Source organism: Durio zibethinus, chromosome 25, assembly GCF_047325235.1.
Source record: "Durio zibethinus cultivar Kanyao isolate XHJ-2024 chromosome 25, ASM4732523v1, whole genome shotgun sequence".
Classification (NCBI taxonomy): Eukaryota; Viridiplantae; Streptophyta; class Magnoliopsida; order Malvales; family Malvaceae; genus Durio; species Durio zibethinus.
The window spans coordinates 14,995,135-15,019,550 of NC_143186.1; the positions used below are offsets into that span (position 1 = coordinate 14,995,135).

Consider the following 24,416-nt stretch of genomic DNA (forward strand, 5'->3'; position numbering starts at 1 on the left):
TCAAATCATATTAAGCATAAAATCTCTCAAGATGAGAGTCTATATTTTCAGAAAGTTCATAGGAAATTCTAAATTTATTATTATGTTGGGGAATGAGATTTTGAATTATATGGTAGGAATATTAGAAAGTAATATTTAATCATCCTATAAATCATACTTATTCAACTCAAAATTTGATTATGAGACCTTTGAATTATATGATGATAGGAATTAGAATAGGGATAACCTTGTAAAAACCAACTTAAAAAAATTTTGTCTTGTTGGAAAAGGTCTCTACCATGGGAGACAAAAGAGGAAGGGGACCAGATATAATTCATGTTATAAGGCTCATGAATAGTTTCACTATATCTGTCTTTCTTTATTTTTATGTTTGTTTTTGTGTTTCTCTTATAAAGGAAAAAATTTTAATTATCCATAAAAATCGTATGATCTGTTGATAAAATATTTATAAAAAAATTTTTAATCATTCACAAAAATTATATGTTTTGTTGATAAAATATTCATAAAAATTATATAATTTATTGATAAAATATTAAAATTTTAATTTTAAAATCGTAAAAAAAAAAAAGTAATAATAGTCATCATGAATAACATCTAAGCCATCATACTATTTGAAATTCCATTTAAGTGGGCTATACTTTACAATTTGTTTTTTCTGTTTTATCCATCAAATTTTTTTAATCATTAGTTGAAATTTGAACCCAACATAACCTAGTAGCCAACCCCACCATTTTCCCCCTCTTATGGTAAAAGAAGAGAATCTGTAAATAGAAAATTAAAGGATGAATTTACGACAAGAGAAGACGGTTCAATTGGTAAGTTCATCCATGCTATTCACTCAAGGTAAGTGTTGGAAACAGACATATATATACAACACAAAGTACAATAATTTTTTTCTGAGCTTCTATTCGTACATTTGAAGAGTTGAATTTCGTACTCATGTTTATTAAATACATGTCGGATACGTATATTTTTAAAAAAATAAGAATTGAAACAAAATAAGTTATCACTATCTAAAAAATTGAACATCTTACATTTTTTTTTTTATGGTACATGAATCCAAAGAGAATTGAATTAATGACTTATCTCCCTTGGATTTTTACAGTTTTTTTATGATACATAAATCCAAAGTGTTCATAAAAGCTTGTTTAAAGGATCCTAGCGAAGAATCTTTAGTAAAAAGCCAAAAACTTATTTTGTTAAAGTTATTTTAGATCAAGGATTTTTCCTATAAAAAATGCTGGATGTGTTTTAATGCATAAAATTATGATAAAATAAAATAAAATAAAATAATATTATAAATTAGATTAAATTAAATATTATTTTATATTTAATGTATATAAAAATTAAAATAAGATAATTTTGTTTATTAATTAAAATTATTATTTTTTAAAATTTATATAATTTAAATTATTAATATAATTTTTAAAAATATAATAAAATATAAATTCAACCTTATGAATTAATGTATCTACTCGTGGACAATTGATTCATTAATATACCGTTAGCCATGGCCCATGGTAATCTGTCTACCTTCCCCTTAGCATCCACTCAACTTGCTTGGTGACAATGGACCACTGGCCCAGCAACTGTTGAGCGGGGAAAAATGTGAGGAAAAAGTACTTGTTTCATTACCTAGTTGCTACCTGATCGATAAATTAGATTTCGTATATTTGTTCGGATATTTTTATTATATTTATATCATATTAAATATATATAAAATATGAAAAATTATTTTATCAAATTCATATAAATATATAATAACACAACATTTTTTTTTTAATTTTTCTAAATTCATTTATAATTTTTACTAAAATTTTAAATCGTATCTTAAACTGTAAAGCTTGCATATGTTCTTTCCTGTCTTTTGTTGTTTAAAATTGAACCACCGTAGAAAAACAATTTGCTACATTATCAAACAGCATTAAAGGAAATACATGAATGAAGTGTTTTTTTTCTTCTCTTCACTAGATGTGAAACAACATTGTTTTAGATTGGAGTGGTCACAGTTTCATGGAGAAACTCGTGTTGATCAAAGTGCTCGAGCAACAGTCTTGAATTCGTTTAAGCAAGATTGGAGTATCTTCTGGCGTTTTTGAAGAGATTGTCGTTCGTTCTGCAGCACATCAATGGCACCAGGAGCAACAAACATGTCCATGAATTTCTCATCATTCACAGCAAACAGGTCCAAGCCAAGTGCCACCACAAGCCTATCCCGGCTATCCAAATAAAGCAAAGAATTAGCAGCATTTATTAGAATCCTATCTGAAGTGAAATGAAGTCAATAATATGACGTGAGAGTACTCATTTCCTAGATAAAATGAAAAGGAAGAATAACGAATGTAATATGAATGACTATTTACTTCAATCATCAATCAGTTTCTCATGTACCATGAAATGAAGGATGAGAAAAAAGTTTGAGTGCAAGGAAAAAACCACTTAATATACCAACAGAATTGTTATGAATTATCAAGTTTCAGGGAAACTACCTACCTTTGTATCCTTTTGAGCTTAAGGTATATGTACTAGCTATATGAAATAATGATAAAAATAGAAATTAAAGGATTTACCATGGGGTTAAAAATCCAGAGTTTAAAGTTGATGTCACACTGCGTTCGACAAGAACTTCACGAATACGTGCAAAATGTTGTGCTGCTGATGAGCAGATTTCAGAGTAAGCTGAACTTGATCTTGAACCACTATCACCATTACCAAATAAAAGACTATTGCCATTGTGAGCTTTCATCAGATGTTCAGTATTTCTGTTGCCTGTCATTCTTGCTATACGTTTTCTTGGTCCAACTTCAATGCAATTTCCAAGCTCCTTCTTTACCACAGGATATACCACATCACATGGCTGGTCCGGAGATGGAGTCTCAGGCACAGTCATTTGGCTTTCTTGGGGAGCTTCTCTAGCTTCTGTTCCTTTTCCTGGAGTGGTTTGCTGTGCATTCTTTTCAGGAGGTATGTTCTCCTGATCTCTCATTGTCTCCTCACGCAATACTTGCCCACTATCAGATAGCTCGAGGCAAAAAGAAGCAGCTGAAGCTTGGTTATATTTGTAATGTGAGCTTACACTTGAGCCAAAGCCTCCTTGAAAGACATTCTCATAACAAACCTGAGAATATGGGCTTGTAACTGAATCAAGATGATGCCTAACTAGTTGCTTGCACTGTTTGGCCAAATCCTTTATAAAGCGATTGTATGCATGCCTTAAAGCAGCATGAAACCCAACGTACCCATCCATGTTTCCAGTTTTCCTCCCATCTGTGCAATCAAAAGAAATAAATAGGTAAATTATTAACTAAAACATAGCTTGCCAATCAATTTGGAACTATCAACATTCCAAATCCCACAAAGTAGTCAATGAAAAGGCTGATATTACAACAATTACCAATTGATCATAGATTTAACAAACAAGTATCATCAGTTTTCTCCCATTTCATATTCCTTAATGAGATGTATGAAGACCACAAAGCTGATAATCTTCCTGGATACACCCTAACCTTATGTCATAAGGTCAGAGAGGAGTTGGGTAAGGGAGGTAAATGCTCCATGCAGTTCGTGGACTTATCCATAGGAGTGGGATTACTAATATTTGTGTCAGTAGATACCATCTCTTGGAAGATAATTACTCTCCAAAATGATAGCTAAAATATCTGTCAATGAAGTAAAAATGGCTATCAACTACAATTATGAAAATAAAGGAAATTTCAAGAGCTTCTTACATTCTGATTCCCAGCTGCGGTTTCTCTCTAGAGCAATGTCAAAAAGATTGCCCAAAACAAAGGCAAGCCGATCACAAGCTGTATCAAGGAGAGGAGCAAACCATGACCGTGCAGCAGTACGTGCAATTTCTGCAGCAGCCTCTGTTACTCCTCTACCCCCACCTCGGCTAGCATGTGCAAGTAAGATATTTGCAACCTGTTTTAGGAAAATAAATATATTTACCAATCCATCAGTTATCAAATCAAATGCTCAAACATAATATGCTTGGAGCAAATTTCAAATTTGAAATATCTACCTTCTCTCTTGATACTGGGGGACATTCAATGGAATATGCAGCACAGCGGAATTCATGCAGTATCCTTTCAAAAGCAGCTCCGCCATAAAGACGAAGAATAGCATTAGCAGGTTTTATATCAATAGTAACACCTGGCCAATTCCCTATCCCACTCTCTGATCTTTCCTCCTCTGTTGTTTTCCCCCACTGCTCTGGGGCCGGATCTGCTGCTCCGTCAATCAAAACTCCCTTAAGAAACAAAGCAGTGGGATAAATTTCTTGTTAGATCAAACCACAGGCTTTATGATGGAAGCAACAGTTAAATTCCAAAAACTCAAATCTGGCCTGATGAATTCACATTGAGAAACTGCTATGTATTAAACCTTACTGCAGAAGTATAAGGGAAAATATGATGTTACCCAAAAGTTGGAACACAACACTAATGAGAGTGGTTCAATTTGCCAAACGATTATATGCATTACCAGAAGTGCAAATGATTTTTTTTTTCAAGTAGCTAAAATCTCATATGATGAGACTGTTTGTCTGCACTAAATGAAAAGCTGCGTGAGAGGGATGTCTTACCACGTGATTGCTAATAGAAGCTGCATGCATCATGGCTGATTTTCGGAGATGAGAAACATCAGAAGTTGCTTGTATTTTGGAGTCCATTCTTGCCAGCTCAATGTTGACTTCACTGCATCGTTGCTCAAGCAATGCCAGAGTTGCTGGAGCTGCTTCCTTGTATCTCTTTTGAAGTTCTGATTCTAAATACTCCCTCAAAGAACAAAAACCAATATAGGGCCTGAACTTTTCTTCATCATAACCTCCCTTGATTCCATTATGCAGATGATGTAAAACTTCAGCATCCACTTGCGATATTTGCCTTCGGAATTCATCATTTGAGATGGTGTTCCTGTCCTTTGGCAATGCTACGAAAAATGGCCGAGTATTTTCTCCAAGATATCCACTTGCACCCAAGTAACGATCCACTTCCCATCTGTCACTAAACTCCTGCATTAATTGAATTATCACAATTAAATTCCTCACAATTTCAGATACAGGATCAAGTTATCCACACAGAGACAGATTTTATCAAGCAACAAGCAAGACCTATTTTTTCAATCCCTCAATATCTGATATCTTGTAATTATTTTCTCAGGAATTTCTAACCTCCAAGTTGTTCTGCATATCTATTCAGTCAGTCCAATAAGCTAAATGTAACATGTCAATGTAGTGTCTAAGTGTGTGCGTGCATGTGTCAGCTCAATGTTACATCTCATAGATGACAAAACCAAAAAGGAAAGCTAGAAATCTGTACCTTGAGTCTGTTATCAAACTTGGAGACCACAATTACTGTTCTTCTAAAAGTTGGATCAATTTCACGAATTGAATCCAACCACAACGATGAGCACCATTCCACGCTACTCTGCTGAAGGAACAACAGAATACGATGGGGAGGACTAGCTAGGGACTTCACCATGGAAAGAATTTCCTCAGGAGTGTTCTCTGGTTCTCCCTTTTTTGCCTGTCAAGAAATTTTCCAACCATATATTTTGATTCATAAAGAAAATTATTATATTACAAGATATCAAACAATCCATGTCTGATTTTTTTTCATGTGAATTGACAACCTACCTTAAGAACAAAACCTGGGGTATCAATGATGGTGAGGTTAGGACAATGCGCAAATTCAGCTCTCATTACAATTGGCTTAGAAGTTACTGAAGCTTTAGTCTTTTTCAGAAGTGCCTCTGTTCTTGACTTTATAATATCTGCAACTGTTGATGCTGAAACAACTGGACTTCCATATTCTTCAGAATCTTCTTCCTGTTTTAATTGTCAATTATTAGTATCAATGACAAGAGAAAGAGCAAACATAGCAGACTCTAGAAATAGAGCATTTATTCAATGAAAAACACTCAGATAAAAACCCTGTTTCAGTTTTTTTTTTTTTTTTTACTTCCTATAAATTAAATAAACAAATAAAAAAACCTGATTCAGCAAATTATAACATCAGCATAAAACTTTAAAAAGAAATAGAAAAAAGAAAAAACCCAAAAAATCCTTAAAACCCATTAAACCCAAACCAAATCAAATAATTAATAGAAAAAATTCATTCAAAAACGAAATGGAAAACCACCTGGAAGCGACAACGAGGCTCATGGGCAGAAGGGTCATGAACCATCTGCAAAATGAGAGGCCGACGAGTACCCATCTCGACTTCACGCACATTGAAACGAAATCCAAGTAAAGCTTCAAGGAGAGAGCTTTTTCCATCGGATTGACCACCGAGGGCAACGATCTCCGGGATCGGAAGCTTCTCTCCGAAGGCCACCGCGGCTGCTTGGAGGCGGTTGTAGGCCTCGAAACGGGACAGAGAAGAGGAGGAAGACTCATGTGAATGGTGGTGAGAATGGGATCTTTTGGATTTGTCTACCGGGGTTTTTGTTGGAGTTGGGGTCGCCATCGCCATTGAAGAGAGAGAGACGAATTTGGAAGGAAGAAAATTGAAGCGTTTCTGATTTTGAAATTTAAAATTTTCAAGGCAATATAGACGTTGGAAGATTGTAGGGAGAATGGGGATGTGGATGGGCTTGGTTTGGGTTGGACTGGTATGACCCATCTGCTGTCTATGGGTCGAACCAGACCCAACCAAGCCCAGTTAATTTTTTAAAATTTGGCCCAAGGTTTTGCCCAATCTTATTTATTGGGCTTAAAAGGTTTTATTTTTAAAAAAATATATATTTAAAATTAAAATTAAGTAATTTTTTTATTAATTAAATAATATTATGAGAGAACTCGGGTTCAAAAAATTTTGTCCGTCGGATGAGACAGATAACTTGATCATTGGATAGATCTAGTTTGTAGCACTAATAAATTATTTTATTTAAAAAAAAAAAAATCATCTCATCTACCGTTAACAAAGTTTTTATATATAAAACACACTTTTTTTTTTCTTAATAATAACATTTTTGCTTTTTCATTTTGAATTGATTAACTACTTTTGACTTAAAATAGATTAAGAAAAAAAATTTTGATTTTAGTGTTGTTTTACTTTGAAATAGATCTCACCTGTTTGCTGCCTCTTACTAGTTGTAATAATCTTTTCGGCTGAATTGTAGGCAAGATATCATGGACTTGTATTTTGTTGGAATTAGAGCTTTCGGCCAATTATTTTGAAATCTGACTTTTCAAGTTTCCAATCAACATGTTGTCATCCTCAACGATGAGTCCCGTATGTTTGGGTTCCAATGAATGGTTTATTAATGTAATTAGGTAATGTTTAATATAAGATAACAATTTCAAAAATTATATTGATTTATATAGGATGATTTGATTTTAATGTTTAGTAAATATTTAGTGATCTTATATGAAAGTGATTTTAGATCATTGAAAGTAATTAGATTATCATTTTAAATAATAATTTAATTCTCATATAAAATGAAGAAAATTTTTTATCATCGAGGTAAATTTAGTATATAAAATTAATAATAATCTATTTTATCTATTTAAGATATAAATTAAAAACTTATTGTATCTTAAAATTGTAATTATTTTATATTATAAATTTTTGTAATTTTAAATTAATATTCATTGTAACAAATTTTAAAATAATTTGTGCATTTTTCTCTTTTTTTAATATTTATATAATATAATTTTTTATTTTTCTTTTATTATGAATTTATAGATTGGTTTTTTTTTTCTAATTCAAATATTTTTTTACATAATTTATATTATAAAAATCAATTTACTTATCAATAAATATATTTATTACTTAAATTTTTAATTATATTTTATTATACAATAAACAAATATTATTTATATTTTACAAATTATTATTTTTAAACAATCTTAAAATTATTACAATATGCATAATTATTTTCATATTTTTAAACAAAATAATATTTAATTTTTAGTAATACCAAACTTAGTTATCATTAATTCTTAAGAATCAATGATTGTTAACTAAATAAAGTAATTTCAAGTAACTGAGTGTTAAAATCACTTTAATAATAAAATCACTTCAATGATTACATTAACATGATGATCTTATAAAAGATACCTAACGTTATCTTAAAATATTTATTGTTAAATGATTGTAAAAATATTTATCACATAAGTATAATGGGGAATTCTTGCTAGGATTGGTTTAAGTGTAATTTTTTGTTTATCATTTATTTTGTAAAAAAAAGTTCATCATTAATGGTCATTAAAGGTAAATTATTTATCTCGACGCAAATGATTTTGAATTGAATTTTATTCATGATTTATTGTTAGTGTTAATTTCAAACAATAAATATTATATAAAATACGATACATCTTTTCTTGACTAAAGTGTTCAAGTAATTTATTATCTCTATTTTTTCGGTCAAAAATAAATTAAAAAGGATTAAAGAGCACCAATTGTTAAGAAGAATTAAAAAGAAAATCAACATGGTTGATGAAACAAGTAACAACAAAATCCATGAATTTATGGCATTGTTAATGTGTAGATGATGCGTGTAACAAAATCCCTTTATTTTTCTTGTCGAAAAAAAATGGGGAAACCAATGCTTGTGAAAGAGAACAAGGCAACATATGAAAGTGATCTGTAAAGTGTAAACCCAAAATGGAATTAGTCCCAAATTAAAGAAGTCAACCAATTTTTTAACCTCAATTTTTGTGATTGGGTGGTAGTGATTTGGTCTTTTGGTTGACATTTTTATTTTTCTTTACAATATATTGGATTTAGATATAACGATTTGTATATTTATATTATATAAAATATTAAAATTCATGTATTTATATTATATTATATTTAAAAATTACATGATATAATTTATATCAATATAAAAATATAAAATATAAAATTTTTGTTTTATTAAATTTATATATAATTATTATTACAATTTTAAATTATATCATTTGCGTATCCTATTTTTTTATCATATCATCATATTATATTTTAAATTATTAAATCTAATTAAATTATGTAATAAGAGCATAATCCTTTTTTGTTATTATTTTATTATTTTCATAAATTTCATTAATATATTTCAAAATTAAAATTTAATAGCTTTTTTTAAAAAATAAATTTAAAATTTAATTTAATTAATTTGTATAATAACTTTTAAAATATATCATCACTTTTAAAATATATCATTAGTGCTTTCGTGTTTACTTGACAATCGCAGGAAGAGAGCCATAATTTAATGCTTGCTTCGTGAAAGCGTGGTGGGAAGACGATGATGAGTTTGGACGCATTTCAAGCCGGGAAAGAGGATCAGCTGCACGTGTTACAACTTACAACTTCATGTCTCCTACAATTCTTGCCTGCTTTAAGGTTCACTCTTCACATTTTTTTTCCGTTAATCAATAGCTGTCTGCTTTTGTCAGATTTCAACAATAACTAAAACCATCCTCTTATCTATCTCAAACGCTAGAGTCCTACTTCACCACAAATTTAATTTCTCAATTTTTACAATCAGGAATTGCCAATTCTTCATGTGGGTATCATGTAATAACTTCAATCATCCATCAATTATTTTGATCAACTTTTTTTTTTTTTTTTGGAAATATTTGATGTAATTTTGTTGCATATATAATAAAATATGTGTTACATTGCATGCGTATGATTAATTTAATTAACACTTACTGGATAGTATGAGGGAACAAGTGTGATAAGAATATGATATAACAAGTATAGCATATCTCTGCATATATATTTCTTTTTTTTTTTTTTTGTGAGAAATAGATTTTTTTTTATTTTTTTATATAAGACCCCAATTTAAAAGGTATCATTTTTTAATTATTAATTTAGTTTAACCTTCAATCCCTATCAACTTAACTCATGTGACAATGACATTACTAAAATAAATCTTATCAAACATACAATCTTTAGAAATTCGTGCAACATTCTTGTCATCTAAGCTAATATTCATTTGACAATTTGAAAGATACTTTTGGATAATAGCAAACGATTTTAGAAATTTAAAACTTAAAAAAGATGTTCACTTGTTTCTCTTTTTTTTTTCTTGGTGAATAGGGATTGATATTAGACAGACAAATACACAAAATGATCCCTTATGAATGGATATTTATTTTTATGATCTTAGAAATATAATACATTTATATTTTAATAATTTATGATAAAAGAAATTGTTTGCAGTTATTAGGACATTTAAAATTAGGATTGGTTGGATGCAGATCAATATTACAATCAATTCAAAGTACATTTATTGAGGCCAATTTTTCTGATTTTATTGGTCAAACATTTAATTGTTGCACCAAGAATCTAGCTAGATCACCGATTATTAATTTATATGCACGTAATTAACCTATTAAACAAGAACTTGGCCTTGTCTTTAAAACTTGTGAAAATAGCACTTCCCTTCCCTTATATTATGGAATAATTTATACGAACTTGCAGTTTAAAATAGCCTCCACCTTCCCTTAGCTTACACTCTTTTGTGCACAAAATCCCTTCCATTTGAAAGAATGGATACTAACGTTCTCAAGATCACAGTCATTCTCTCCCTTTCTATTTCACTCCTCCTATCTTTGCATCCTCAAGCAATCTTCTCATTGGAAATCGAAGATGATGAAGAAGATTACGTGCTCGATCATCCTCTCGTTACCCCTAACTTTCGATCAAGGAGCCGTTTCTTATTACACACAATGAAGAAAGATAAAATTAAGAAAGGTACACATTGCAATATCAACTCTCATTACAACATATGCAATGGTATTTCTGCGAACAATGGTACCAGCTTATTATATTGCTGCAAGAAACATTGTCGCAATGTTCTTCGTGATTGGAATAACTGTGGAGGATGTGGCAATAGATGCAAATTTGGGGAGCGCTGCTGTGGTGGAGTTTGTACCGATGTTGTTTATAATGCTAGTCACTGTGGCAAGTGTGACAAACAATGCTCGCCGGGGGTTAAGTGTGAGTTTGGATATTGTGGTTATGCTTAGATTAATATTGATTTATCAATCCTTATACGTAGGAAATTCAAAGAGCTATTTTAGGCTGTTTTGATAATGAAAAACACTTCGTTATTGATATTTTGTATAATGAGGGGAAGAATATACAATTTATAGATTATGTAAAAATGATTTTTTTTTTTGTGTGTGTGTGTGTGTGAATAATAAAAGGAAAGGCCAATCTCGAGGTGCTTATATAAAATTCATCAATGCTTTTTTATTTTTATTTTTTGTAATTTTATTTAATTTCTATCATATATATAGATTCATTATTGGTTAATTTTACTCATAGTGTAGCTTTTTTTTTTTTTTTTTTCTTTTTGCCACATATTTGAGTAAGCCAAGAATCAAAATTTTGGTTTCTTTATAAATCATCTTTTGGCCAAAAAAAAAAAAAAGAGAATCACATATCGTGAGAGACTTTTATAAATCATTACAAAATTCGATTATAATTAATGAGTACTAACCTGCCATTAAAGTTGCATGTAAGGTTTGGGCTTTTGCTTGAGTATACTTATTTATTTAAATAGAACTTATTCAATAACAAAAAGAGGTGCACTGGAGAAATATAAGTTCAAAAACTAGGATAAAATGCCTAGGTGAAAATTGGGTTCAAATTAAGGCTGGTGATTTCCGAATTTGATATTTGAGTTAATCCAAAGCACAATATATGGAATGATTTGGGGATTGGGTCTTATTCAAGTTTACATTGTTGGTTCATAGCCAATTCAATTCGTTAAATCAGGTTCGATTGGCATTTTGATTCGAGTAAGCAAATTTTATTTTGCTAGTAAATAGATTTGAATCATCCCTTTTCGTATAAACATTGCGTTTTGTGTTCAATTATTTGGAATTCAATTATGATTTTAACCCAATTAAAATACATTAAATTAAATACACTCAAATAATATCATTTCTTTTTTTTTTTTGGTAGAATTTGTATAATTTGTAATGGATTTAAACTCCCTATAATTACTATAATTACGATTAAAAAAAAAATCAATGAAAAATTTATACTAAATGGACTTCATTAGAGTTTACATTTAAATTCCACTAATGATGTGATGAGCATCAATTGTACTGCATAGAAAATGCGGTGGAATTCAAACCTAACTTTAGTTTTAATAATAACAATTAAGATTTCATTAATCACAACAATACTAAATATTTAAAATTTTAAATTATATTGTTTTCATCATCCTTTTAAACATTCTTTTTTAAATTAATTTTTTTTTTCAATCACAACAACAATATTAAACTAAGTCTAAGTCTACGTCATTGAAACTTTGTCAAAAAATTCATTGAAAAACTCCATTCTAGTCAGAGTCCTATTAGTTTTAAACTCTTATAATGTATGCCTAGACTATGTGATTAGCAAGGTAAAAAAGAACCAAAGAAAAAATTAAAGCATAATAACTTAGCAAATAACGATAAATACTTATAATTTGCTATTTGTTCTTTAGAAGCCAATTCCTTTTTACCTCAACATTTCAGCTAGTAGCTTAATTTCAGTTAATTTTTAATTTTAGTTAATTTAAATTAAATTTAAATAAAAACTAATTAAAGCTATATATTTAGGGAAAATTTTGTTAGTTTAAAAAATTCATAAGGGTAAACTTAAATAGCTTAATTTCACATGAATTTTATTTTTAATTTTAGTTTATTTAAATCAAATTTTTTAAAAAAAACTAATTAAATTAGCTATATATTAAGGACAAATTTGTTAGTTTAAAATTTTACATGTACGTAATTCACTTTAAGAATTTAGTCTTCACACTTTGATATATAAAAAAGATATATAATATACAAAAAAATAAATATCTGAAGCATTATTCAATTTTCTCTAATCTTATATGTTTCAATTACAATTGAGGACTTTCAGAAGGGTGTTTCAGTATTGATTAAGTTTCTAAACTAAACCAACGTGGCCAAGTAGGAAATATATGACAAACATTTTTAAAAAATGTAGGCACTACAATAAAATAACCCAATTTCACTAAAAAAAACTAAACGATAAGAAAATTAAATTTTTTTTATAATTAGAAAAAAAACATGAACAACGTAAATTTTAAGGGATTTTACTGATGTGTGTTGCATTCTTTAAGATCAGTTAATATATTATTCGTAATTATAATTTTGTATTAAATCAACAGTTGATAAACTTTATTCATGATTTTCAATGCATTAGGTGAAGATATTATTTTACATAGTATTTGCTAACAAAATTTTTTCTTAATAATTAGAAAAAAAACATGAACTCAGAACTTAACCTAGTTTTTCATTTTCAGTCTTTCTTCAATATTTGATTGCTTTTTTATTTTTTCAATTTCTTAATAATTAAAAAGGAACATTAATTACTGGTTCTATTCAGTCTTTCTTCAACATTTGATTGCTTTTTTTTTTCTCTGGTCTCTAAGCTAATATCTTCCAGGAACTATCAACCTGCTACAGCAAGCTCTTTTCTTCTTTTGATTCTCATGAATTGTGAGTAATTTGCTATTACTTGATTCCATGCCATGCAATTTCTTTTATAAATATATAACAAGATTTATGGTGAAGTCTAACTTTAAAAAATATTGCTTTCTTCATATAAATCTCTTTTGGCAGAATGCTACTCTGCTGCTGACAATAGCAAGGAAGTTTCCGGGTTTTTTTTTTTTTTTTTTTTGAACTTATCATTGTGGTGTAGATTATAGAATAATAAGGCCTTTTCCATTTGTTATTGCACTTTTGCCACAAAACTTGTTATTGTGGATGTCTTTTTTTTCTTGAAAATTTGGCTTTAATCACAAATTTGAAAATTAAAAGGAAATTAATATCCTATTGTTATTCTTTATTTCCTCCACTCACCATTAATCAAGGAGCAAAACAAAATAGTAAAATAATATTGCAAGATCATATCCATTAGATGATACCTTGAGGAAAATGAAAAAAAAAAAAAGAGAATTGATTTCTTTTCATGATGATCAAAGAGAAAGCTCCATGTTGCTTGCTCAAGCTTCTATGTAATATTGACTTGGTTATTTAAATGTTATAACAAGGTTTACACATTTTAGTATAAGTTGGTTTTTCTAGTCAAGTGTTTTTGCTTCAACTTCTCATTTGCATTTCCTTTCCTATTTTATTTTTCTTTTATAACTTCAAAAGGAAAAAAAAAAAAAAAAAGAAGCTTGTTTTATCTCATGATTTTCTTTCCTAAATGATTTCCCCTTCCTTTTCTAGTTTGGAAAAAAAAAAAAAAAAAAAAGGGAAGCTGCAGCAATTGGTTTATATTGTCTTTAATTACTAATTGATTTCCATTCCTTTTTCTTCCAATTAACAAAAAAAAAAAAAAAAAATTTGCTTGCTAAATATCATATTTTTTTATTTTCACTTTAATAAAAAAGAAATTAAGCTGCTTATTTATTTTCTTTCATGATTTCTAGCTTCTTCCTTTTTCCAAAATTTTAACTAAAAAAAAAATTATTCTCTTTAATTTTCTTTTACTTGTTGATTATAATCTGTTCTTTTTCATTTCCCTATAAACTAAAAAAAAAAAAAAAACTGTTTCTTCAATTTTCTTTTACTTCCTCATTCTACATGCCGGAGTTTCTAATAATTGAAGGTTCCACCATTGATTTTCCTTTCTTAATTATCTCTGGATCGGTTGAATTGAGGTGTACAAAAGAGTCCTCAGCAGTTTAGCAGCTCAACCTTCCCACATCTTTACTTCAAGTGATAAGGTAACTTTCAAGAATTTTGTTATGGTTTTAGTAAATTCTATATAGAAAATTTGGATTGCAAGTGTTTGTTTAGAATAGGAAAAATGTTTAAAGAAATATACTAAAGCTAAAAAATATTTTTTTTTGGTCATTCAAGAGAGGGAGAGAGCCTTACATTAAGGGACATGGGAGAAGACTGTGGTTTGAACCCAAGCCTTGATGTTTTCTTAAGGTTGTCTTGCCACTAAATCCAGCAGTTGAAAATAAATTAAAAAATATTTTATTTATTTATTTAAGATAATAATGTCCTATTTTATTATCTTTAATATTTTTTATTATATATTTATTATTAATAGTATTTATTCGTCTATCGCGTTACATATGAACACTTTTTTTAAAAATTTATTTTAAATAAGAGATAATGTCCTTTACGGACCTTGAATTATTGAAAAATGTTAAATTTGATACTTAAATTAATTAAAAAATGTCTCATCAAATACCTTAACTTTTAATCCATCTATTAATCTACCCCATGACCTAATATCGTTAAAATTGATGATGTAATAATTAATCAATAAAATTTCAACTTGTAAATATTGCATTTGTAGATAACATTTGATTATTATGTGACGGCATATTATAATTTTTGTAAAAAATTTTAAAAAATTAAAATTAAAAAAAGAAAAATAATTCTCCGTCTTTCTCAGTGGTTCCATTCTCCTTTTTTTTTTAATTTTTTAAAAAATTTCCCCATTTTATGTTTAAAAATCAGATTTTGTTTTTAAAAGAATTTGTTTTTTATTTTGGAATTTTTCAAAAAAAAAATTTTCACGTGTTATTAATATTACAATATGTGCACACATATCAATTTTCTATTGGTTTAAAGACCCTAAAACCAAAGAGAAAAAGCCATGTGGCAACTAATTGGGCACCTCAACAGATGAAGCGCCCTCCAACTTTAACTGAGAATTGTCTCTATTTGGAGACTAACTTTAATTGTACGTGTGTTTGTATAAGTGTTTGATAAAAAGAATGAATTTTTAATGTATTGTAAATTAAAGACATTTTTATAATACAAAAAAGGAAAAATACGAAAATTATAAATTATGGTGAAATGGTTTTGATTTAATTTTTATCTTTTGTTATCAGTATTTGCGAATGTTGAGAATAAATAAAACTAATTAAATAATATTTTAATTAATAATTTTTTTGTACTAAAGAGACTACAATTTGGGGATAGGAAAAAGATTACAAATTTTAAAATTTAAACTACAAATTTTTTAGATGTCATTTTTTAAGAATGATTATATAAACTAATTGAATTAAATTTTAGATTAAATAATTTCTTAAAACTAATTATATACCAATCAATATTCTATTCTTGAGCTAATCATGGCAATTTTGATGCAGGGACACCAAAGCTAATATAATGTATGACTTCGTTGGGTCAATCCTTGTGGTTGTTAAGTTTATCTGCCGTCCAGCTAGAAAATATCTTGATTACCACATAAACTTCAGCAAATACATAAATGATTTCGAAGAAGCTCTAGCAGATTTGCTGGCCAGGGTGGCAGATAATCAACAACAATTGCTAGATGAGCATCGTGCTGGGAAAAAGCCAAAGTAGGAAGTTGAAAGATGGTTCAAAAAAGTAGAGGAGAAGATTAGTCATGCACGAGTTGTTGAAGATAAAATCCGTAAAGGGAAATGTCGGTTTCGCTGTTGCGGGAGAGCTTGTTCATGAAATGACCCAAGAAATTAAGTATATGCTGAAGGTAACTTCTCTAATGGCTTGGTGGTTAATGACCCTTCAACTAAAAAGGTTAAACCGCGGATGGAAGAGTTATCTGGCACTGCCACGGTAGAAATAGAACCCATTGTGAAAAATATTGTGTAGAAATGTGCTGGGCTTCCACCAGCAAGTGCCACAGTAGATAAGGGCATATCTGATTCTATTATGTGGGAAAATACTTTGGAATTGACAGATGTGGAATGTCGAATATATAACTATGAACATTTAGAGCCAATAGACCAAAGTCGATTTCTATATTGTGCATTATATCCTAAAGATCATGAATTTCGAGAAGAGGAGATCAAGGAAGGTTTGATTGAAGATGGACTTATAGATGAAATGGGGACGAGAAAAGAGATGCACGATGTTGGTCATGTTGTTTTACAAAAACTCGAAAAGAATCGTTTGCTAGAAAGAGTTCAGAATGGTGCCCGCATAAAAATGGGTGATGTCGCTAGAGATATGGCTTTGCGTATCATGAAAAGGAGTCCTCGATTTTTTGTGAAAGCTGGCATGCAACTGACCGAACTACCAGATGAACAACAATGGACAGAGGATTTGGAAAAAGGTTTCTTTAATGAGAAATTCCATGGCAAGAATTCCTCCAAAGATGTTGTCTTTGCACTGTCAGAAACTCACAACGTTGCGACTCTCTACCGATTATTTGAAAGAAATTCCTGACTCTTTCTTTGACCATATGCCTAATCTTAAGATTCTTGATCTTTCTTATAATCCCATTGTGAGTTTCCCAAATCTCTCTCCAATTTGGAAAATCTTACAGCATTGCTCCTTTCTTCTTGTCGAAAATTAGAGTATGTGCCATCTTTGTCGAAGCTTAAAGCTGTGAAGAAATTGAATCTTGAAAGAACAAATATCAGGACAATCCTTCAAGGCTTGGAAGCATTGGTAAATCTTAGATATCTCAATCTTGGATTTACATTTTGCTTAAAAGAGATTCCGAGTGGAACATTGTCAAAATTGCATCGTCTCCAACTCTTGATAATACATCCAGCATCAACAAGAGAAGAAGAGATGAGCGAATTGAACAGGTTGGAAGTTTTTTATGGCTGTTTTGCTGATGTGCGTGACTTGAGCATGTATGCTGGTAGAACAAAAAGGCCTAATAAGTACGTAATTCGGGTGGGTGACAGATTGCTTTGCCCTTTGTCATATCATTGGTCTTTTGATTTTCACGTAGATGATATCAAGATGGTTACATTTATAGATTTTAATATGGATACTGAAGCTGCAATTTTACTTCCATCTGATGTACGGCAACTAGAAGTCTTTAAGCTTAGAGTAACAAGCCCAACGGAAAATTTTCAATTGAAAGATGCAACCGATTTGAAGGAATGTACAATTCAATTTTGTAATTTGGAGTATGTTTTTTCTTCCTGGTGTGCATCACTACAATAACTTTGAGTCTCTGAAGCTTCAATGTTTGGACAAAATAAAAGCCATAGTACCACCAATGCCTGGCTGTTTTTCCTCTCTTAAAGTAATTTCTTTATGGGGTTGTAAACCAATAAAATTGTTTTCAGCAATCTCAGTTGTGCAAGGTCTCCACAACTTGGAAGAGATCAATGTTGCGGCTTGTGCGTTCATGGAGGAAATAATAGCTTTAGACGAGGAAGAAGGAATTGATGGCAATAATACCATCAAATATACTCTTCCTAAATTAATGAAATTAAGATTGGAGTATCTAGATAATTTGGAGAGCATTTGTAGTACAAATGGAATAATGGTCTGTGATTCTCTCCAGGAACTTGAGATAAAAGGGTGTCCAAAGCTAAAGAGGATCCCTCTATATCTTCCTCTTGACAATGAACGACCATCTCCTCCTCCTTCTCTCAAAGAAATCAGGGTATATACAAACGAATGGTGGGAATCAGCGGAATGTGACCATCCCAATGGTAAAAATGTCCTTCAACCGTTACTCAAATTCTATGATAGCAAAACCAGCCGGTGGCCTCCGGCTGTTTCATGAACTGTCTTTAAAGGCATTGGTATGTTCGTTTATTTTACAATTCCAAATCCAAGTTTTATCTTATTTCCCTTTTAAATTTCACTCTTTATTCTTGTGTTTATAACATGTACTAATATCAATAGTTCTATGTGGTTTAAATCTTTTTCTAGATATACGGGAAAGAAGGCTTCCGGTTCTAGTGCTGAAGTAAATTCATCATTCAAAATCTTGCTTTGTAATATTATGTTCCATGTTCAACTCTTTTCAGAGTATGATTGTGAAGGTCTATTTGCACTGTCAAAAAGAGTCGTACCAAAACCTTGGTTTATATCATCATTCTTAAGTGGTGACATCCGACAGATTTGAGATTTAGATTTTGATATCTGCAATTATTTTCTTTATTCCCATTATAAAAATAAGGTCATGCACTGTCAAAATAAGAAACTAATAAGCTTTCTTGTGTAATTTGAGTAAAGGTTGTTCTGTACGTTATTCAGTGTTTAAAACACCTTTTATAAGATTTTTGTTACCTTTGTTCTGCTTTAATGCTTTTATATTGACTCAACAATGGACAGCTGCACAAGTGATTCAGGCATAAAAACCTATGTAACCTTGATGATGTACAAGGATGACAAAAGAATCGCTGACGGCTGTCTGATTAAATGTTTGACCATTAGTAGCAAACAAAAAGGAACACTGCCAAATGCTGTCTTGATGAGAACCAACACAAGCTGTAGAGGATTCTTATACCTTCCTTATCTTGATAATGGCAAACAAGATGAGGTATGTTGGGGAATCTTGCAATGGCAGAGAAAGTTGCTTGCTTTTGGATCGTAATTCTGCTGCCCTACACCCATTTCTTGTTATTTCTTAATATGATTTTTCGTCTTGAACTGCAATTCAAACTAAATTTCCCTTGTTTCTACCATGTAACTTGCTCTTCCTATATCAAAACTCTAGTCTTATGTCTAGCCTTTTTGCCATTTTAAATATGAATTACAAAATTTATAGAAAAAAAAAGGAAAGTGACACTATTAAAAATCATATAGAAATTTAATAAAATTAAAAATATATATTTTATATTTGATGTGTTAACAATTTTTATAATATATGTACTGATTTAATTTTTTGTTAATTTTAATTGTAGTATATCTAGCCTTTTTTTCTTTTTCTTAATGCTGCTTTCTTTTTGCCGCATATTTGAGTAAGGGAAGAGTCAAAATTTTGGTTTCTTTCAGCGTTACAAGCAATCAAATCTCGTATATGAATCATTATAAAACTCAATTATAATTAATAAGTATTAACCTCCAATTAATAAGTCAATAAAACAAATGCAAATAGTTTATTTTTGGTAATTAATCCTATTTCTATTGCCTAGCTAGGTAAAAATCAATACAAACGTGCAATTTTCAATAGTTTTAAGTAGAGTTTGGAGACGGTTGCCAGAAACATTGAGAATCTTAAGTTTTGATAAACAACCTATGGAGTTGAGGAGAAACTTGAGCTGATTGGAGTGCATATCCAACGCCACCACGGTCAATAACCTTGCAATCTGGGACTTTAGTATGCTTTTGTCAAATTAAATTAATTAATTCAAATGAAATATTAGAAAAAGATTAAATTACATGATATGATGGCTGCATTGACCTTATCAGAAGCATTTATAGCCTAAACACTACTGGCTCTATCAAATTAAAGTAAATTTATTTTATTTTATGATCCTTATCAGAAGTATTTATTGTCTAATCAATGTGATTTTTCTTAAGTAAAAACAAATTATATTGAAATTGGTAGTTCATTATTGGTTTGTTGACAATGAGCATTTAGCATAAATCGAAGTGATGAAATGTTCAAATATCCATAAAATATGTGTATGATAAATTGTAGGGCCATAGTTAATCACAAAAGATAAGGTATGACTATATCTAGCCTATAGTATGACTAAGCAATAAATAAAATCTAAAGAATGGTTATATATACATATATATATGTATATATATTTATATGTCATTATCACTAATTGCTTATGCGTTGTTCTATCCAATTAGATTAACATTTTTAATATATTGTTATAGAAAATTATAAACAATTATAAAATAATCATAAAAAATTCTTCAACAAAAATAATGAGTTATCTCGTTACCATTTTGCTTCAAATTCATCACTTATTAGTAAATTTTAAGGAGTTTTTTTTTTTTTCATGGTTGTGTATTCTTTATTGATTCATGAATCTTGAACCTTATTTAAATTTTTTTTGAATTATTTTTAAGTTTTTGATGCTAATAATGTTTCAAAAATCACACATGAAAACATATATATGTAATTATACATTTATAATTATGAAATATATGATACATTTTTATAGACACCGATTTTGTTCGGGCCTACTATTTTTATTTTAATATAATATTAATAATTTTTATAATAATATTATTATTTTTTTAAAAAAATAATTATTAATTATATAAAAATAATTATAATAAAACAAAAGCAAAACAAAAAAGAGAAAAAAACAAAAAGTAGGGTGGCTGGCACTGCTGCCGCCCTCGACCAGCCACCTTATAGCCACCGATCAACTACCCAACCAGCCCACCTACAGCCACCCTACAACCACCCAGATTCCCCTAAAGCTATTTAAAATCTATAGCCCTTTCCCCTACGAGCTAGCTAAAAAAAAAAAAATCACCATTTTCTAAAAAAAAAAAAGCTAAGCTTCCTTCAAACCTTTTTTCCGAAATCCCTCGAACCCTTTCGAAAACTTTCAGACGAACTACACCCCCTCAAAATACTTTCAACAACCCCAAACACCACAACAAAATCATACCCAAACAGAAATGCAAAAATAAATCTACACAAAACACGAAAAAAACAAACACAGTCCTCCCCACAGGGAGGAACTTCAGCGTCAAGCTTCCTGCAAGAATAAAAAAAGAATCAGATCAGCCTTGGTTTTACAAAAAAAAAAAAGAAAAACAGCAAACTCAGAAAAGTTCAAACCCTGATCCATGCCGATCGGGGCTTGTTCTCCCGAAAAGGACCTCAGATCTGAACTCAAGAGGTCGAGAGGAGCATCCGATGAATTTTGATAATTTTTCGACTACTGACGACCACCGTCAGTGGTGACCAACGACAATCGGTGCGGTGCTCCGATGAGCAGATGGCGGACGGTCGAACCTTTCTGCCATAGCTCTCTCTCCCTCTCTCTTTTTTTTTTTTCTGAAACAAAAAATAATGAATAAAAAAAAAATCTTCAACTATATATAGGAAAGCAAAACTCAAAACAACGTCGTTTAGAGAAAGACCCAAAACGACGCCGTTTCAACCAAAGAGGATCTGCGCGTGGATCCGGATCCAACCCGAAATCCGTGCAAATCGACCCGCCAACCCACTTCAGCCAACCTTGAATCGGTTCAGATAAACCATCAGTAAATCAGTCCAAACCGTCGGATCACCCGAACTGCTGATCAGACCGACCCAAACCAACGTTGACCGGTCCGGTTCAGGTAAAAAAAAATTTTTTTTTGAATTTTCTAAATTTTTTTTATATATTATTATTTTTGTTATTTTGAGTTTGTTTTATTTATTCTTGCATGATAAATTTTTAAATTTGTTAGAGTAAATATTTCATTGTTTTAATAATAATAAAAATGAAAGTAATAATTAAAAATATATATTAAAAATGCTCAAAAAAATTAATTAATAATTTTTATTATTGTTTCTGCCTAGATGTTGGAAGGAATAAAAAATATTTTTCTAAAAGATAATTTTGCCTAGATGTTGGGGAATTATTATGAATAAATTTTCATAAAAAAAAAAAACACATAAGAAATTTTTAATTAGTTTTGAAAAATTATAAAAAAATTGAACTTGCTCCGAAAATGATGATGAAGAATTTTAGAGATGTTCGTGTTTTACTTAAATCTTAAATACTAATTTTTAATTTTTAAAATCTTAAGTTTTTTTAAAACCCCTAAAAATTCAAAATCCCCAAAGATTCAAAACCTCATAACAATCCTAAAGACACGTGTGAAAATTCTATTTGAAGTAATTTGTTCCCGAATGCCGCCTAGATGATGGGGTATTTAAGAAATTTTACTTCGTTAAGTCTTTTCACACGAGTTCTTAATTCACATTAATAATAAGATTAATAAATAAAAAGTATAATAAAATTAAAATCTTAAATATAAACAGTCGTACCTAAGCTCTGTCTAGATGTTGGAGAGTCGGGGTGGTTTTATTATACTTAAGAATCAAACACTTAAATTGCATTTCATTTTAAATGGCATTCATTAGCATACATACGTTGACATGTTATCATTGATAATTGATTGTATTATTCTCTCTTTAATTTGTTGTTCGATGATAAAAGATTTTATAGTTAAAAACAAAAAAAAAGGAATAATACTTTTAAAAAAAAATCCTTTTGTGATATTATAAAATAAAATAAAAATAACATTTCGAAAGAAATAATTCTTGATACTCTGCCTAGATGTTGGAGAGTCACTAACAATTATTTTCTATAAAGATTGTTATTTCATTTTAAGGATTATTGTATTAAATTTTAGGCGAAAAGAGTTATTTTAAATTATGCCTAGACGATGAAAACTTTTAAGATAATTCTTTAACTTAAAGATTTTCTCAATAGTTCTAAATAAATATTTTAGCAAAATTTTATTTTTTTCAAGTAAAGGGAATTAGTGTTAAATTTCAAATTAAAACAATTTTTATCCAACACCGAAAATAGCGCGTAATTAAATGATACCAATTTATGGGTGTTGTAAGGGTGCTAATCATTCCCCATGCGTAACCGATTCCCAAACTCAACCTGATTTTTTGTAGACCGAAATTTATCTTTTTGATAAACTTTAAACCTGTTTTTATAGTTTTATCAAAAGGATAACATTTTGAGTGGCCAATCATACCCTAACAAAGATTAGTGGCGACTCTCCCATTTTATTTTTCTCGATTTTTAGAAACTCGTTTTATGTCTGGCGATCTCAAAACCGTTATGACAATTTTTTATATAATAACATTATTATTTCATTTAAATTTAAAATGTTTTACTAAATTTTTTTATTCAATAGGTTCATGGTAAGTTTTCCTAGCCCCAAAATGAAAATTTTAGTTTCGTTTTATCTAGTAATCATAGTTCAATCTGTGACAACTTTAAGTATAAAAAAGTTATCAATGATTAACAATTAAGTTATCATTAATTTGCTATTATGTAAGGATATTTGATTTGCAAATTTTTAAATTTTGGGAAGGAAAGTGATTTAGAGAAAAAGTGATATTAAAGGGAAATGTATGATTCCTAGACTTTGTTGACTTAGGAAATTTAAGATTTTTATATTTGATTTAGATGAATGTAAAATTACCTAATAAAATTTTTTATAGTATTATCTTTAATAACACGTGAATAACATGTGATATTCATAATATTAACATGTGAATAACTCATGACACGTTAATAACAACATTATCTTTATTTAAACTAAATAATTCTAAAAAATAATTTTTTATATATTTATCAAATATAATCTTATAATTCTAATTATTATATTAACGTCAATTGACTTTATATATATATATATATATATATATATATATATATATATATACATGGATCGACCTTTATGATAAAGTCAATGTGAGGGTTGGAAAGGGCTGGTAAACATCCCTGAGGGTTTTCTAAGCCCATGAAACAAATTTCATGTAAATAATATTAAGTAAATGTATTTTAAATATTTTATGTAATAATATAAATAAAGATATTTTATGTTTTATTTTTTCATATTTTAACAAATATTACGTTTTTACCTTAAAAGCGTTGTCATTTTAATAAAAACTGTGTTTTTTATTTTAAAAACGTCATTTTTGTTGAATTTTGAAAAAATGCTGTCTTTATTGAATTAAGTGTGCAAACTATTAAATTTCTTAATACAAAATTCTATAATAGACAATATTTGTTAATAACAACCGTCGTTTATT

General features: G+C 29.4%; 3 protein-coding genes across 3 annotated transcripts; 2 read left to right on the plus strand and 1 right to left on the minus strand.

Annotated features, from left to right (window-relative positions):
• Positions 1-1,852: 1,852 nt before the first annotated feature.
• DRP5A (Dynamin related protein 5A) lies at positions 1,853-6,523 on the minus strand. Its single transcript, XM_022862257.2, has 8 exons — positions 6,144-6,523; positions 5,639-5,830; positions 5,322-5,528; positions 4,586-5,014; positions 4,025-4,252; positions 3,729-3,924; positions 2,571-3,267; positions 1,853-2,219 (listed from the first exon to the last, which is right to left on the minus strand). The coding sequence occupies exons 1-8, from the start codon at positions 6,474-6,476 to the stop codon at positions 2,033-2,035; spliced, it is 2,469 nt and encodes an 822-aa protein (XP_022717992.2). The 5' UTR covers positions 6,477-6,523; the 3' UTR covers positions 1,853-2,032.
• A 3,890-nt stretch (positions 6,524-10,413) lies between these two features.
• On the plus strand, positions 10,414-11,532 carry GRI (Stigma-specific Stig1 family protein). Its single transcript, XM_022862336.2, has one exon. The coding sequence runs from the start codon at positions 10,481-10,483 to the stop codon at positions 10,958-10,960; it is 480 nt and encodes a 159-aa protein (XP_022718071.2). The 5' UTR covers positions 10,414-10,480; the 3' UTR covers positions 10,961-11,532.
• Positions 11,533-16,340: 4,808 nt separating this feature from the next.
• Positions 16,341-18,449, plus strand: LOC111276230 (putative disease resistance protein At4g27220). Its single transcript, XM_089754372.1, has 4 exons — positions 16,341-16,445; positions 16,568-17,104; positions 17,207-17,816; positions 18,004-18,449. The coding sequence occupies exons 1-4, from the start codon at positions 16,341-16,343 to the stop codon at positions 18,447-18,449; spliced, it is 1,698 nt and encodes a 565-aa protein (XP_089610498.1).
• The last annotated feature ends 5,967 nt before the right edge of the window (positions 18,450-24,416 follow it).